General features: G+C 45.8%; 3 protein-coding genes across 3 annotated transcripts; all 3 read left to right on the forward strand.

Annotated features, from left to right (window-relative positions):
• The first annotated feature begins 276 nt into the window (after positions 1 to 276).
• LOC138402397 (uncharacterized) lies at positions 277 to 1,047 on the forward strand. The gene has a single exon (XM_069498698.1). The coding sequence runs from the start codon at positions 277 to 279 to the stop codon at positions 1,045 to 1,047; it is 771 nt and encodes a 256-aa protein (XP_069354799.1).
• A 156-nt stretch (positions 1,048 to 1,203) lies between these two features.
• On the forward strand, positions 1,204 to 4,052 carry LOC117982083 (uncharacterized). The gene is made up of 3 exons (XM_034968369.2): positions 1,204 to 2,506; positions 3,288 to 3,546; positions 3,953 to 4,052. Exons 1-3 carry the CDS (start codon positions 1,204 to 1,206, stop codon positions 4,050 to 4,052), a joined length of 1,662 nt encoding a protein of 553 aa, XP_034824260.2.
• A 5,009-nt stretch (positions 4,053 to 9,061) lies between these two features.
• On the forward strand, positions 9,062 to 16,798 carry LOC117982084 (uncharacterized). The gene is made up of 2 exons (XM_034968370.2): positions 9,062 to 15,927; positions 15,962 to 16,798. Exon 1 carries the CDS (start codon positions 9,775 to 9,777, stop codon positions 15,424 to 15,426), a length of 5,652 nt encoding a protein of 1,883 aa, XP_034824261.1. The 5' UTR covers positions 9,062 to 9,774; the 3' UTR covers positions 15,427 to 15,927; positions 15,962 to 16,798.
• The last annotated feature ends 386 nt before the right edge of the window (positions 16,799 to 17,184 follow it).

Genomic DNA, 17,184 nt, shown 5'->3' on the forward strand with positions numbered 1-17,184 from the left:
CCATAACTACAAGTCATTACATGGACGACTTCGTAGATAGCTTCCCGAGTAAGGAGGAAGCCATAAAAGCGGTGCAGGAGGTGGACTACGTGCACCAGCAAGCCAGCTTCATTCTGCGAGATTGGAGCTCCAATGAACAAGGTATATTAAATAGCTTTCCGGTTGAGTTGCGATCGCGAGCGCATACTCAACTAATGATAGGAAAAGAAAAGCGAGGAGCGAACGTTAGGGCTTGTCTGGGATGCCCAGCAGGATGAACTGGGTTTTAACACAAGGATGCCAAGAGTGCCGAAGGAGGTTAAGGAAACAGTAAGAGCTCCTTCGAAACGGGAAACGCTAAGCGCGGTCATGTCAATCTACGACCCGCTCGGGTTCTTGAGTCCGTATACTATAGTAGCAAAGATTATGCTACAGTCACTCTGGCGTCTGGACATCGGATGGGACGAGCCTATCCCAAAGGAACAAGCAGGTGAGTTCGTCACATGGATGCAAGGTCTACACAACATTGAACAGCTGCGGTTGCCACGATGCTACGATAAGCACAAGGAGGGCCAGAAGCGACATCTTCACATATTCTGCGATGCCAGCGAGCTGGCATATGCAGCCGTGGCATATTGGCAGATAGAAGGACCAGAGGACGCCGTGATCGTACGGCTGGCATCGGCAAAAGCCAAGGTAGCACCACTAAGAGGTATGAGTATTCCCCGGATGGAATTACAAGCAGCTGTTATCGGTGCACGACTTGCAGAGGCAGTGAAAAGTGGACATCGCTGGGAGGCAGCCAGTACCACATTCTGGTCGGATTCCAGAACAGTCCTCATATGGGTGAGAACCAATGCTAAACGTTATACACCATTTGTAGCACATCGGCTAGGAGAGATAGCCGAACTGACTAAACCAGAACAATGGCGTTGGGTGCCAACGAAAAGCAACCCAGCGGACGACGCGACGCGTCAGAGTACGCAGCGGGGCCCAGATCGGAATGGCTGGAGGGACCGCAGTTTCTACAGCAGCCATCATCCGAGTGCCGAAAGAACCAACCCCTGAGCAGAGGGGAGCCCGAGGAGGAAGTCCTCGTGTATCATGTAGCCAGTCAAGACCGCTACATTGGGACGCTATGCCGGATATTAACCGGATTAGCAAATGGAACGTGCTGATAGGAGCTACGGCACGAGTAATCTACATTGCAGCAAATGGAGAAAGATGAGCAAACAACTAGAGGTACGTGATCTTCAAATGGCGGAAAAGCTATGGCTGGAAAGAGCCCAAGTAGACAGCTTCGCCTCTGAGATACAGCTGCTGAAACGGGGGGAGAAGATACCCCGTTCCAGCCGCCTATATAAACTGGACCCAGAGTATGGGTCAGATCGACTGCTAAGGTTGCGCGGGCGGATTACCGCCGCACCGGTAACACAAGATCAAAAGCAGCCGATCATTTTAGACGGACGGCATCAGCTCACACGAATGCTGATCCAAAAGGAACACGAGGCTGCAGGCCACGCAGGCAATGAAAGAGTCGTGAACGATCTAAGGCAACGTTATTGGATCTTACAGCTACGACCTTCCGTACGAGCAGTCGCCCACAGTTGTCAACGATGCAGAGTAAGAAAAGCCGCTCCTCAAGTACCAACGTTTGGTGACCTGCCAGCAGCAAGATTGGCGCCGTTTAACCGACCATTTCAGAACGTAGGGGTAGACTACTTCGGGCCAATGAGCATCACGATCGGCAGGCGCCACGAAAAAAGGTGGTGCGCTCTTTTCACATGTCTAACAACTCGAGCAGTACATCTGGAGTTGGTGTACAGCCTGTCCACGGATTCTGCAATCCAGGCCCTACGCCGCATGGGAGGGAGGCGAGGTTGGCCTTCCATTATATTTTCAGATAACGCGACGAACTTTAAAGGGGCTGACGTCGAGTTGAGAGCCGCTGTCGAGGAGTGGGCAGAGCCACTCAGGGAGTTCTGCCTAGGTAAGATGATATCATGGAAATTTATAACACCAGGTACCCCAAACCAAGGAGGAGCATGGGAGAGACTGGTGCGCTCGGTGAAAACAGCCCTAAGTGCCACCTTGAACGAGAAGTCTCCAAAGGAGGAGACACTGCAGACTCTGCTGGTGGAAGCCGAGTATTCAGTGAATGCTCGTCCCCTAACACATGTGTCGGTAAGTCATAAAGACCCAGAGGCATTGACTCCGAACCATTTCCTCATTGGATCGTCATCAGGGTTACCCGTAGTGGGCCCATGTCAGCAAGCAGACAAGAGGACTTGGCGAGCAGCTCAGGCGCTAGCAGACGAGTTCTGGAGGCGTTGGATACGTGAGTATTTACCAACGTTAATCCCGCGCGGCAGTGCCGCTCAAAGCTTACGACAACTCCAGCAAGGAGACCTCGTCGTCGTTGTAGACGACAAGTTGCCGCGCAACGTGTGGCCTAGAGGGATAATAGAGCAGGTGTACCCCGGGCCCGACGGCGAAGTCCGATGTGCAGACATAAGAACATCAGGAGGTGTGTTTCGTAGGCCAACACGTAAGTTAGCTGTCCTCCCAATTATAGAAGGGGCTGCGGCTCCCACGTAGGGAGGGAGCCTGCGCCGGGGGGAGGATGTTACGGACAAGCTAAACTGCGCGGGAGACGCTCGGTAACCATAGCAACGGACCGACACGAGATCAGCCGAATCTGAGACAGTATCTCGGTAGAGAGAGAAAGTAAGTAATTGTCAGAAAGAGAAGGCATGCCTCGTGTCGGAAAATGCATGGAATGTGCCAAGGGCGAGTCGAAATAAAGCGGCAACGTCGCATAATCTATGCATAATTGGTTAGTACAATTTATTGGCTCATTAGAGGAGGTACTTACTAAGGCAAAATATGTAAATATTAAGGCGTGATTTTTACGCATTATTCGTTCTCAAGTTTTCGGTCTCAGTGTAATACAAGTGAAAGTGCTAGAATAGGGCAGTGATAGGGAAAGTACCTCTTCTAAATAGCTAAGTAGCTAGGTAAAGATCAGCTTAGGCTGGTCAGTGGCCTCTCTTCAAAACCGAGGCAAGTGACACCAGCTGCGGTCAGCTGGTAGCCCAGGTCATTGACCCTAAATGGTCAGCTGGTAGCCCAGGTCATTGACCTTACATGGTCAGCTGGTAGCCAGGTCATCAAAACCCCAGCTGTGATCAGCTGAACTACTGCGAAGGTGAGTGAACCGAGTCAGCCGGTACCTGTTCTTGTTGTAGCATAGCAAGCAACAGCTGACATCTACAGCATCTTTCCTCACCGTAATAGCCCTCCAATAGCAACCATCTCACAGCTGAGCCGTGATCCTTACCACCCACGGTCAGCTACAGTGCAGCAGCGTGCAGGTGCACGGCGCATGCCCATGCAACCACAAGCAGCCAACCAACCATCTGGCCTAAGGGTCATCGTGGAAGGTCCTCGGCCACAGCGGGCGGAACACGGTGGACAGCAGCAACGACGTCGAGAGTTGAACCTGCCACTTATCTTAAGGATAACAGTGGTGAGGGGTTCGCAACAGCGACGGGTGGAGTGCTTCAGGTATCCGCTACGACCAAAAGGTTTTTAAAAACCATATAGCCCCCCAAGTGTTAATAAGTTCAGTGTCTCTTAGTGAGTTACAAGTAAATTTTTCCGACGGCCATTTAAATGAACTTTTCCGGCGGCCATTTTGAATTGAACTTTTCCGTCGGCCATTTTGAAGTCATGTAGTGAGAAGTACTACATATCTATATAACTTTAATGTGATGGCTTATGTATTAACCATTATGTATTAACCATTATGTGTTAACCTTTATGTACTAACCTTTATTTGCATTTGTTCTAGCTAATGTTTAGTATTGTGTAACTAATGCTTACGTACTAATCTTTATGTGCTAACCCTTATGTACTAACCATTATGTGTATTGGTTTTTAGTTGATAAACTAATCATACTTTATTCCACAGGCAGTGTGTTTATAAAAGTGTAGCGACAGTCGAGTTAATTAAATTAAAAGTGAAACGTTGTAAAGAAGGCTGCGGCACAGGCCTTGTGTTAGCAGTATAGGCTCTAAGATTCCGTATTCAGACCGGCTGATGCGGTGGAACAGTGTTCTATGTTTTTTATGTATCGACTGTCGGTCAACATTTATATCAAGCCTGTTACCATTTCGAGTGAATAATAAGCGTCGGTTCCCAACCTTTTTCGTTCAGTCGTCGTTTAAACTGAGTGTTAACATTCGAGTGAACGATAATCGTGTCGTACATAACCGATGTTTACTATTTAGTCTTTGTTAAACCAGGTAGGTTTTTTATATGACTTAATAACTTACAACTATTAGGTCTAAAGTTTAATTGTACGATCGTGTCCTATGAGATCCAACTACTTTAGGTTGTATTAATGTCCGTATTCATAATCTGAAAGCTTACAACTATTCAGTTATGAAAATTATACGAACTTGCGTATATGAGAACTTAATAGTAAGTGATCATTTCTAACGTATGTGTGTTGTATATAATTATTAAGATAACTCGTGTACCTATACTTTGTTTATAATTTTAAAACTGTATTACCCTGCCATTAGTAATACTATTGTGTTTTTGTGTAATTTATTCATAATGTTGTCATTTATAAATTGATATAATAAGTTGTGTCACTTATTTATATAATATAATTGTGTCTTATGTTCATTTGTCTAACGGACAGTGTTTTGTCAGTTGTCATACGTGTGACTGATTTTTATTTTTTCATAATAAATACGTATTGTGTTCTTAAGAATGATGTTTGATTCGAGATTAGTCTCGTGTGTAAACCCGTGAAAACTACTATCCTTTTAAAACCTTAAGTAGCGATTACTCCTGTAGTTCAGTCTGAACTGGCAGTGCGTAAAGCTCAAATTGAGTTGAGCACCTCTAGATTTTTTTACTAGTTCCTATCTAACCATACGGAACACACATATTATATTAGTAACAAAAATAATAGTAGGTATGTAAAACTCATAAATTGAGAATCAGCCCATACTTATTTCATTTGAATTGGAATTATTTTCAACACATTTTGTTGGCTCATTACACATCTCACAAGAAAACCTATAAATATTTTATCGGTAAGTACCACATCACTATTAAAGAGCCGTAAAAAACAGGCAACACACGAAACGTCATTTTGGTCTTCGGAATTAAAAAATGGACTATACAGCGTGTTACCAGAACGCTAGCAAAAACGAAGACAAGTGATAGTACTGATAATTACTGATATAATATCACAAAAAAAACGCAAAAAAATATTTAAAATAAATTCCTATATTTTGTAAAAATTTACGATACATTGCAAATAAAACATCTGACTGGCGCTAGAAATCAACGAACGTTGCTCAAGTAGGCCATTCGGATTCAATGCCACGCTATACATTGCTGGATTGAAAAATACTAAATCACTAATACTACAAAATGAGGCAAATGGTTATTGGTATTGGTTTGTGTTTAGGTAGCATAACGATAACGCTAAGTTTTTGCTAGCATTCCGGTTACACCCTGTATGTACTATTAGGTATACAAACTTAGCTAAAACTTAATCTTATCTAATAGTTTACCTTATCTTAGGTTAATGCTAAGTTATAGCCTCCAAATATTTGTAATTACCTATTAGTTAGGTGATTAACGTAAAATCTACTAAAAAGCTGGTGGAATGTTAGAAACCCGAACGCCACGACCGTTAGTGTCCACTTGAGGCTGACATATCGTCGCGTGCAGACAGACGACCTCAGACACTTCACTGATTACATTCACGTCATATTGACTAGAATAATAATAGTCATTTGCGGCTATCCATACTAATATTATAAATGCGAAAGTGTGTCTGTCTGTCCGCTAGCTTTTCACGGCCCAGCAGTTTAACTGACTTTGATGAAATTCGATACAGAGTTAGCTTACATCCCGGGGAAGGACATATGCTACTTTTTAGCCCGGTAAATCAAAGAGTTCCCACGGGATTTTTAAAATCCTAAATCCACGCGGACGAAGTCCGTCCCATCGTGTCCACAACGGTGGATCCGCGCTTGATTAAATCTATATATATAAAAGGAAAAGGTGACTGACTGACTGACTGACTGACTGACTGACTGACTGATCACAGCTCAAACTACTGGATGGATCGGGCTGAAATTTGGCATGCAGATAGCTATTATGACGTAGGCATCCGCTAAGAAAGGATATTGGAAAATTCAACTCCTAAGGGGGTGAAATAGGGGTATGAAATTTTGTAGTACACGCGGACGAAGTCGCGAGCATAAGCTAGTATCAAATAAGTAGTGATGACAATATTATTATAAGAGCGAGAATAACACGACATAATTATAGTTATTTTACTGAATAGAATAACAAGAGTCATAATACAGGTAGGTATTATTATTACCAAAAACCTGATTGTGCTACGAGCCTCGAAACTAGTTACCACTTACCAGCAACACTCGAGTCCGAGTCGACAGTCGTGTTCAACGAATAATGTCTGATCGTCGGTGTTGCTTGAGATCTTTCATTCATCATATTCAAATCTCTCTCTATGTATGCTAGAAGAGGTTAAGACCGTCCGTACGTTTTAAAATTTTATTGAAATCTAGAGGATGCCCGCGATTTCATCCGCGTTGATTTAGGTTATGAAAAATCCCGTGGGAACTCTTTGATTTTCCGGGATAAAAAGCTATGTCATTCCCCGGGATGTAAGCTAACTCTGTACCAAATTTCATTAAAATCAGTTAAACTGTTAGGCCTTGAAAAGCTAGCAGACAGACAGACACACTTTCACATTTATAATATTAGTATAGAAGTATGGACTAGCATAAGTATGCCACGACTTCGTCCATGTGGACTACACAAATTTCAAACCCCTAATATTACCCCATTAGAGGCTGATTTTTCAAAAATCCTTTCTGAGCGGAATTTAACGTCATAATAGCTATCTGGATACCAAATTTCAGCTCGATCCGTCAGAAGTATTCTGAGCTGTGCGTTAAAGTTGATAGAGTCAGTCAGTCAGTTTTCCTTTTATATAACTAAGACGTAGCATCCAATGAATTGTAGTACTATGCAATAGATGGGTCATTATTACGAATGAAAAAGCTAACTCAAGAAGGTCTATAAAGCATCGGGCAAATCGGCGATTAACTATAAGGAACTACTACTACTTTAACTAAGGAAATTAAAGTACAACCCGTACAAAATGACTCCTCACGCGCCATGTTAACTCTATGGGTCAACTGTCATGTCAAAAGTATTATTCCTTTTTAACCGACTTCAAACAAAGGAGGAGGTTCTCAGGGCTAAAATCGTACTTTTGGTATGTAATTTGACACAGAAAGTTCAAAAGGAGCCTGTTACGGACAAGCTAAACTGCGCGGGAGACGCTCGGTAACCATAGCAACGGACCGACACGAGATCAGCCGAATCTGAGACAGTATCTCGGTAGAGAGAGAAAGTAAGTAATTGTCAGAAAGAGAAGGCATGCCTCGTGTCGGAAAATGCATGGAATGTGCCAAGGGCGAGTCGAAATAAAGCGGCAACGTCGCATAATCTATGCATAATTGGTTAGTACAATTTATTGGCTCATTAGAGGAGGTACTTACTAAGGCAAAATATGCAAATATTAAGGCGTGATTTTTACGCATTATTCGTTCTCAAGTTTTCGGTCTCAGTGTAATACAAGTGAAAGTGCTAGAATAGGGCAGTGATAGGGAAAGTACCTCTTCTAAATAGCTAAGTAGCTAGGTAAAGATCAGCTTAGGCTGGTCAGTGGCCTCTCTTCAAAACCGAGGCAAGTGACACCAGCTGCGGTCAGCTGGTAGCCCAGGTCATTGACCCTAAATGGTCAGCTGGTAGCCCAGGTCATTGACCTTACATGGTCAGCTGGTAGCCAGGTCATCAAACCCCAGCTGTGATCAGCTGAACTACTGCGAAGGGTGAGTGAACCGAGTCAGCCGGTACCTGTTCTTGTTGTAGCATAGCAAGCAACAGCTGACATCTACAGCATCTTTCCTCACCGTAATAGCCCTCCAATAGCAACCATCTCACAGCTGAGCCGTGATCCTTACCACCCACGGTCAGCTACAGTGCAGCAGAGTGCAGGTGCACGGCGCATGCCCATGCAACCACAAGCAGCCAACCAACCATCTGGCCTAAGGGTCATCGTGGAAGGTCCTCGGCCACAGCGGGCGGAACACGGTGGACAGCAGCAACGACGTCGAGAGTTGAACCTGCCACTTATCTTAAGGATAACAGTGGTGAGGGGTTCGCAACAGCGACGGGTGGAGTGCTTCAGGTATCCGCTACGACCAAAAGGTTTTTAAAAAAACCATATAGCCCCCCAAGTGTTAATAAGTTCAGTGTCTCTTAGTGAGTTACAAGTAAATTTTTCCGACGGCCATTTTAAATGAACTTTTCCGGCGGCCATTTTGAATTGAACTTTTCCGTCGGCCATTTTGAAGTCATGTAGTGAGAAGTACTACATATCTATATAACTTTAATGTGATGGCTTATGTATTAACCATTATGTATTAACCATTATGTGTTAACCTTTATGTACTAACCTTTATTTGCATTTGTTCTAGCTAATGTTTAGTATTGTGTAACTAATGCTTACGTACTAATCTTTATGTGCTAACCCTTATGTACTAACCATTATGTGTATTGGTTTTTAGTTGATAAACTAATCATACTTTATTCCACAGGCAGTGTGTTTATAAGAGTGTAGCGACAGTCGAGTTAATTAAATTAAAAGTGAAACGTTGTAAAGAAGGCTGCGGCACAGGCCTTGTGTTAGCAGTATAGGCTCTAAGATTCCGTATTCAGACCGGCTGATGCGGTGGAACAGTGTTCTATGTTTTTTTATGTATCGACTGTCGGTCAACATTTATATCAAGCCTGTTACCATTTCGAGTGAATAATAAGCGTCGGTTCCCAACCTTTTTCGTTCAGTCGTCGTTTAAACTGAGTGTTAACATTCGAGTGAACGATAATCGTGTCGTACATAACCGATGTTTACTATTTAGTCTTTGTTAAACCAGGTAGGTTTTTTTTTTATATGACTTAATAACTTACAACTATTAGGTCTAAAGTTTAATTGTACGATCGTGTCCTATGAGATCCAACTACTTTAGGTTGTATTAATGTCCGTATTCATAATCTGAAAGCTTACAACTATTCAGTTATGAAAATTATACGAACTTGCTTATATGATAACTTAATAGTAAGTGATCATTTCTAACGTATGTGTGTTGTATATAATTATTAAGATAACTCGTGTACCTATACTTTGTTTATAATTTTAAAACTGTATTACCCTGCCATTTAGTAATACTATTGTGTTTTTGTGTAATTTATTCATAATGTTGTCATTTATAAATTGATATAATAAGTTGTGTCACTTATTTATATAATATAATTGTGTCTTATGTTCATTTGTCTAACGGACAGTGTTTTGTCAGTTGTCATACGTGTGACTGATTTTTATTTTTTTTTATAATAAATACGTATTGTGTTCTTAAGAATGATGTTTGATTCGAGATTAGTCTCGTGTGTAAACCCGTGAAAACTACTATCCTTTTAAAACCTTAAGTAGCGATTACTCCTGTAGTTCAGTCTGAACTGGCAGTGCGTAAAGCTCAAATTGAGTTGAGCACCTCTAGATTTTTTTACTAGTTCCTATCTAACCATACGGAACATCATATGGTCCTTCGAACCGGATCTCTGGACACAAAAAGGATAGTTTTGTTTCACGTGTTTATTTTCAGGATAGAATGGTCGTCACGCGCGGTCAAGCCGGAGAAGAGAAGGGGCCTGGGCACGAAATGGACGAGATGCGTACTGAGGACGCACCAACCATTTCTGGAACTATGGAGCAAAGAACGAGGCCAGAAGATGAGCCGTCCACTGAGGGTGGACAGACTACGGCACCTACAGGACTGGGTAAGCAAAGATTAGATTTACCTTCCGTTAGCAGGTTGCCAGCTCCAGAACAGACCGCCGTGATGAAGAAACCATGTCAGCGAGCTACGAAGGAAGGGGTACGTATTACTGAGACCGAAAACTTGGAACCACTTCGGGAGGGGATAAGGCAACCCCCCCTTTCAACGCCGCCGGCATCACTGCAGTCTGAGGCAACTGCAATGAGTAAACAGGAAGCCGATTGGGCTTTTGAAGAAGGACGATTGGAGATTGAAAAAAGGTACGAAATAGAATTATTACGTAAACGACTGGCTCGTCGTGTATCTACATTCAATGGAGAAGACGCTGCTGGGGACGGGCCCAACACGGAGGCGGCGCCGACAGCACCGGTGCTAAGGCGCGTACAAGAATGGCTAAATCAAACAGAGCAGCGTCAAGGAGCACCGCCTGAAGTGGGAGCAGTGGCATCGCCTGCCAACGTTGAGGTTTCTCGGCGACACGAGACGCGTACAGCAGTGCACCTGCCGGTTAGGACAAAACCGGACAGGAAAGTGGAGTGGGATCAGCCAAGGATCCTGCCCACGTGTTCCCCACACCCGGCACCGGCCGAGGAGCAGCCGAAGACCGATATTGATCGGTTAGCTGCTTCAATAAACAAGGTAGCGAACAGAAGGCCGCTACTCCGTGAGTTGACGGAATTACCCAAGTTCTCTGGTGAAGCAAACGAATGGAATGGCTTCAAAATCGCGATGATGCATAGCACCGAACACTTCAAGTTCTCAGCAATAGAAAACGTTACGAGATTAAGAAACAGCTTACAAGGTAAGGCTCGGGATGCTGTATCAAGTTTGTTGAATTCTAGAGATCCAGATCCTGAGCGCATTATGAGGTCGTTAGATTCGACTTTTGGCAGACCCGACGCGATCGCCAGACAGGCAGTGGTAAAAATTCGCAAACTTAAAGCACCAACAACAGCCATGGAGTTGGAGGACTTCTCCATTGCGCTGACGAACATAATAGCTGCACTCCGGGAGGCGGATATTCGGCGGGAACATCTGTTTAACCCCCAACTGGTAGTGGAGGTTCTCAACAAGCTAGACGAGATTACCAGAAGCAGGTTTGCACCATATGCGCATGAGTACGGCGGTATAGGTGAACCAGAGATCTTAGTGCTGACCAGGTTCATTGAATTGGACGCCGAACAAAGAATGAAGCATTTAGCTTATAACTTCAACACGAATAGTCACTCATCGGAGACGTTTAGTAGGGGAGCGAGGTATACATCGCGAGGAAGAGGCGCATCCGCGACAAAGAGGGTATACTTCGCTGCCAAGGCCACGGCTAAGCAGCATCCCGCTAAGCCGTCGTGTGTCGCATGTGGAGGGGAGCACCACTTACCGACTTGTCCCCGACTTATAACTAAGGACATAGGTGATCGATGGAAGTTTGCAAGGGAAGCGCAGGTATGCTTTCAGTGCCTACGAGCTAACCACCGTCGCGAGGGATGCAAGGCCAGTAGGTGTGGGGTTAATGGGTGTCAACAACCCCATCACCACCTTCTGCACAAAAATACAAGGGCCGTCGGGGGAGCCGCCACAGCTTCAGTGATGAACACAATGGCAAGTCAAAGCACGGTGCTACTGAAGATATGCCCCGTCACCATTAGAGGTCCCAAGGGAACGTTGGATACGTATGCTCTATTGGATGAGGGATCAACCATAACCTTGGTAGACGGGAAAGTGGCGGCCGTCGTAGGTGCAGAAGGGCCGACGAGAAAGCTCAAACTCCATGGGATCAATGCGGTAAGTGATGAAATCAGCAGCCAAACAGTGGGACTACTGATAAAATCAAGATCTGGGTCGCAGTTTGATGAGATAACCGCACGGACGGTCCCAAAGCTTGAACTGCAGAGCCAGGCAGTTCCAGCGTGTGTTCTGGGATATCCGCATCTGAAAGGCTTAAAGGTAAGCGATGTGTGTTATTACGGGGCCGTTCCAAGGATCTTGATTGGTGCCGATAACGGGCACTTAATTGTCACAAGGACATTACGTGAAGGAAGTAGAGAGGCACCTAAAGCTTGCCTCACGAGCCTCGGGTGGGTAATTATGGGACCCAACCCGGGTGCAAAGGATGAACCGAGAGAGGCGGTTCATCATCTTCATCACCGTAGTCAGAACAGCGAGGATGAAGCGCTTCATGGCTTAGTGAAAAGCCACTTCGACTTAGATGCGTTGGGAGTGAGCTTGGCCAAGAAGGAAAAGCCGGAAAACGAACGGGCCGTCGAGTTGTTTAAGGTTACAGCCCGACGAAATGGACCAAGATTCGAAGTTGGACTAACGTGGCGATCAAACAAGGTAAGGATGCCACCCAGCTTTTTCAATGCCTTTAAGCGCTTGAAAGGCATTGAAAAGAAAATGGACCGCGATGCAGCGTTCGGAGAAGGCTACATGGAACAAGTGGGAAACCTGCTGCAGAAGGGATATGCGACGGAATGTAGCGGCACCGAAGAAGAAGAGTGTAACGCCTGGTTTCTACCTCACTTTGGAGTTAGAAACCCTAACAAACCAGGAAAACTCAGGTTAGTGTTTGACGCCGCCGCATGCAGCCAGGGAGTAAGCTTGAATGACATGTTACTGGAAGGACCGGACCTCCTACAGTCCCTGCCAGGAATATTGTACAGATTCCGGGAAGAGCCTGTAGCAGTAACGGCAGACATTCAAGAGATGTTCTTACAGATCAAGGTGAGGTCTGAAGATCAGCCATCTCAGATGTTTTTATGGAGGGGTAACAATAGAAGTGAGCCGCCGAAAAGGTATAAGATGACATCTTTAATATTCGGGGCTACATGTTCCCCATTTTTAGCACACAGTGTCCGCAACCTGAACGCTGAGGAGTTCAGAGAGACACATCCTGCAGCATTCGCCGCCATAACTACAAGTCATTACATGGACGACTTCGTAGATAGCTTCCCGAGTAAGGAGGAAGCCATAAAAGCGGTGCAGGAGGTGGACTACGTGCACCAACAAGCCAGCTTCATTCTGCGAGATTGGAGCTCCAATGAACAAGGTATATTAAATAGCTTTCCGGTTGAGTTGCGATCGCGAGCGCATACTCAACTAATGATAGGAAAAGAAAGCGAGGAGCGAACGTTAGGGCTTGTCTGGGATGCCCAGCAGGATGAACTGGGTTTTAACACAAGGATGCCAAGAGTGCCGAAGGAGGTTAAGGAAACGGTAAGAGCTCCTTCGAAACGGGAAACGCTAAGCGCGGTCATGTCAATCTACGACCCGCTCGGGTTCTTGAGTCCGTATACTATAGTAGCAAAGATTATGCTACAGTCACTCTGGCGTCTGGACATCGGATGGGACGAGCCTATCCCAAAGGAACAAGCAGGTGAGTTCGTCACATGGATGCAAGGTCTACACAACATTGAACAGCTGCGGTTGCCACGATGCTACGATAAGCACAAGGAGGGCCAGAAGCGACATCTTCACATATTCTGCGATGCCAGCGAGCTGGCATATGCAGCCGTGGCATATTGGCAGATAGAAGGACCAGAGGACGCCGTGATCGTACGGCTGGCATCGGCAAAAGCCAAGGTAGCACCACTAAGAGGTATGAGTATTCCCCGGATGGAATTACAAGCAGCTGTTATCGGTGCACGACTTGCAGAGGCAGTGAAAAGTGGACATCGCTGGGAGGCAGCCAGTACCACATTCTGGTCGGATTCCAGAACAGTCCTCATATGGGTGAGAACCAATGCTAAACGTTATACACCATTTGTAGCACATCGGCTAGGAGAGATAGCCGAACTGACTAAACCAGAACAATGGCGTTGGGTGCCAACGAAAAGCAACCCAGCGGACGACGCGACGCGTTCAGAGTACGCAGCGGGGCCCAGATCGGAATGGCTGGAGGGACCGCAGTTTCTACAGCAGCCATCATCCGAGTGGCCGAAAGAACCAACCCCTGAGCAGAGGGAGCCCGAGGAGGAAGTCCTCGTGTATCATGTAAGCCAGTCAAGACCGCTACATTGGGACGCTATGCCGGATATTAACCGGATTAGCAAATGGAACGTGCTGATAGGAGCTACGGCACGAGTAATCTACATTGCAGCAAAATGGAGAAAGATGAGCAAACAACTAGAGGTACGTGATCTTCAAATGGCGGAAAAGCTATGGCTGGAAAGAGCCCAAGTAGACAGCTTCGCCTCTGAGATACAGCTGCTGAAACGGGGGGAGAAGATACCCCGTTCCAGCCGCCTATATAAACTGGACCCAGAGTATGGGTCAGATCGACTGCTAAGGTTGCGCGGGCGGATTAACGCCGCACCGGTAACACAAGATCAAAAGCAGCCGATCATTTTAGACGGACGGCATCAGCTCACACGAATGCTGATCCAAAAGGAACACGAGGCTGCAGGCCACGCAGGCAATGAAAGAGTCGTGAACGATCTAAGGCAACGTTATTGGATCTTACAGCTACGACCTTCCGTACGAGCAGTCGCCCACAGTTGTCAACAATGCAGAGTAAGAAAAGCCGCTCCTCAAGTACCAACGTTTGGTGACCTGCCAGCAGCAAGATTGGCGCCGTTTAGCCGACCATTTCAGAACGTAGGGGTAGACTACTTCGGGCCAATGAGCATCACGATCGGCAGGCGCCACGAAAAAAGGTGGTGCGCTCTTTTCACATGTCTAACAACTCGAGCAGTACATCTGGAGTTGGTGTACAGCCTGTCCACGGATTCTGCAATCCAGGCCCTACGCCGCATGGGAGGGAGGCGAGGTTGGCCTTCCATTATATTTTCAGATAACGCGACGAACTTTAAAGGGGCTGACGTCGAGTTGAGAGCCGCTGTCGAGGAGTGGGCAGAGCCACTCAGGGAGTTCTGCCTAGGTAAGATGATATCATGGAAATTTATAACACCAGGTACCCCAAACCAAGGAGGAGCATGGGAGAGACTGGTGCGCTCGGTGAAAACAGCCCTAAGTGCCACCTTGAACGAGAAGTCTCCAAAGGAGGAGACACTGCAGACTCTGCTGGTGGAAGCCGAGTATTCAGTGAATGCTCGTCCCCTAACACATGTGTCGGTAAGTCATAAAGACCCAGAGGCATTGACTCCGAACCATTTCCTCATTGGATCGTCATCAGGGTTACCCGTAGTGGGCCCATGTCAGCAAGCAGACAAGAGGACTTGGCGAGCAGCTCAGGCGCTAGCAGACGAGTTCTGGAGGCGTTGGATACGTGAGTATTTACCAACGTTAGTCCCGCGCGGCAGTGCCGCTCAAAGCTTACGACAACTCCAGCAAGGAGACCTCGTCGTCGTTGTAGACGACAAGTTGCCGCGCAACGTGTGGCCTAGAGGGATAATAGAGCAGGTGTACCCCGGGCCCGACGGCGAAGTCCGATGTGCAGACATAAGAACATCAGGAGGTGTGTTTCGTAGGCCAACACGTAAGTTAGCTGTCCTCCCAATTATAGAAGGGGCTGCGGCTCCCACGTAGGGAGGGAGCCTGCGCCGGGGGGAGGATGTTACGGACAAGCTAAACTGCGCGGGAGACGCTCGGTAACCATAGCAACGGACCGACACGAGATCAGCCGAATCTGAGACAGTATCTCGGTAGAGAGAGAAAGTAAGTAATTGTCAGAAAGAGAAGGCATGCCTCGTGTCGGAAAATGCATGGAATGTGCCAAGGGCGAGTCGAAATAAAGCGGCAACGTCGCATAATCTATGCATAATTGGTTAGTACAATTTATTGGCTCATTAGAGGAGGTACTTACTAAGGCAAAATATGCAAATATTAAGGCGTGATTTTTACGCATTATTCGTTCTCAAGTTTTCGGTCTCAGTGTAATACAAGTGAAAGTGCTAGAATAGGGCAGTGATAGGGAAAGTACCTCTTCTAAATAGCTAAGTAGCTAGGTAAAGATCAGCTTAGGCTGGTCAGTGGCCTCTCTTCAAAACCGAGGCAAGTGACACCAGCTGCGGTCAGCTGGTAGCCCAGGTCATTGACCCTAAATGGTCAGCTGGTAGCCCAGGTCATTGACCTTACATGGTCAGCTGGTAGCCAGGTCATCAAACCCCAGCTGTGATCAGCTGAACTACTGCGAAGGGTGAGTGAACCGAGTCAGCCGGTACCTGTTCTTGTTGTAGCATAGCAAGCAACAGCTGACATCTACAGCATCTTTCCTCACCGTAATAGCCCTCCAATAGCAACCATCTCACAGCTGAGCCGTGATCCTTACCACCCACGGTCAGCTACAGTGCAGCAGCGTGCAGGTGCACGGCGCATGCCCATGCAACCACAAGCAGCCAACCAACCATCTGGCCTAAGGGTCATCGTGGAAGGTCCTCGGCCACAGCGGGCGGAACACGGTGGACAGCAGCAACGACGTCGAGAGTTGAACCTGCCACTTATCTTAAGGATAACAGTGGTGAGGGGTTCGCAACAGCGACGGGTGGAGTGCTTCAGGTATCCGCTACGACCAAAAGGTTTTTAAAAAAACCATATAGCCCCCCAAGTGTTAATAAGTTCAGTGTCTCTTAGTGAGTTACAAGTAAATTTTTCCGACGGCCATTTTAAATGAACTTTTCCGGCGGCCATTTTGAATTGAACTTTTCCGTCGGCCATTTTGAAGTCATGTAGTGAGAAGTACTACATATCTATATAACTTTAATGTGATGGCTTATGTATTAACCATTATGTATTAACCATTATGTGTTAACCTTTATGTACTAACCTTTATTTGCATTTGTTCTAGCTAATGTTTAGTATTGTGTAACTAATGCTTACGTACTAATCTTTATGTGCTAACCCTTATGTACTAACCATTATGTGTATTGGTTTTTAGTTGATAAACTAATCATACTTTATTCCACAGGCAGTGTGTTTATAAGAGTGTAGCGACAGTCGAGTTAATTAAATTAAAAGTGAAACGTTGTAAAGAAGGCTGCGGCACAGGCCTTGTGTTAGCAGTATAGGCTCTAAGATTCCGTATTCAGACCGGCTGATGCGGTGGAACAGTGTTCTATGTTTTTTTATGTATCGACTGTCGGTCAACATTTATATCAAGCCTGTTACCATTTCGAGTGAATAATAAGCGTCGGTTCCCAACCTTTTTCGTTCAGTCGTCGTTTAAACTGAGTGTTAACATTCGAGTGAACGATAATCGTGTCGTACATAACCGATGTTTACTATTTAGTCTTTGTTAAACCAGGTAGGTTTTTTTTTTATATGACTTAATAACTTACAACTATTAGG

Source organism: Maniola hyperantus, chromosome 5 (assembly GCF_902806685.2).
Source record: "Maniola hyperantus chromosome 5, iAphHyp1.2, whole genome shotgun sequence".
NCBI lineage: Eukaryota > Metazoa > Arthropoda > Insecta > Lepidoptera > Nymphalidae > Maniola > Maniola hyperantus.

Coding starts and splice junctions, on each gene's coding strand:
- LOC138402397 (XM_069498698.1), top strand. CDS start 277: ATGCCAAGAGTGCCGAAGGAGGTTAAGGAAACAGTAAGAGCTCCTTCG.
- LOC117982083 (XM_034968369.2), top strand. CDS start 1,204: ATGAGCAAACAACTAGAGGTACGTGATCTTCAAATGGCGGAAAAGCTA. Junction 2,507..3,287: donor AGACATAAGAACATCAGGAG/GTGTGTTTCGTA, acceptor GCCCTCCAATAG/CAACCATCTCACAGCTGAGC. Junction 3,547..3,952: donor CGACGGGTGGAGTGCTTCAG/GTATCCGCTACG, acceptor TTTATTCCACAG/GCAGTGTGTTTATAAAAGTG.
- LOC117982084 (XM_034968370.2), top strand. CDS start 9,775: ATGGTCGTCACGCGCGGTCAAGCCGGAGAAGAGAAGGGGCCTGGGCAC.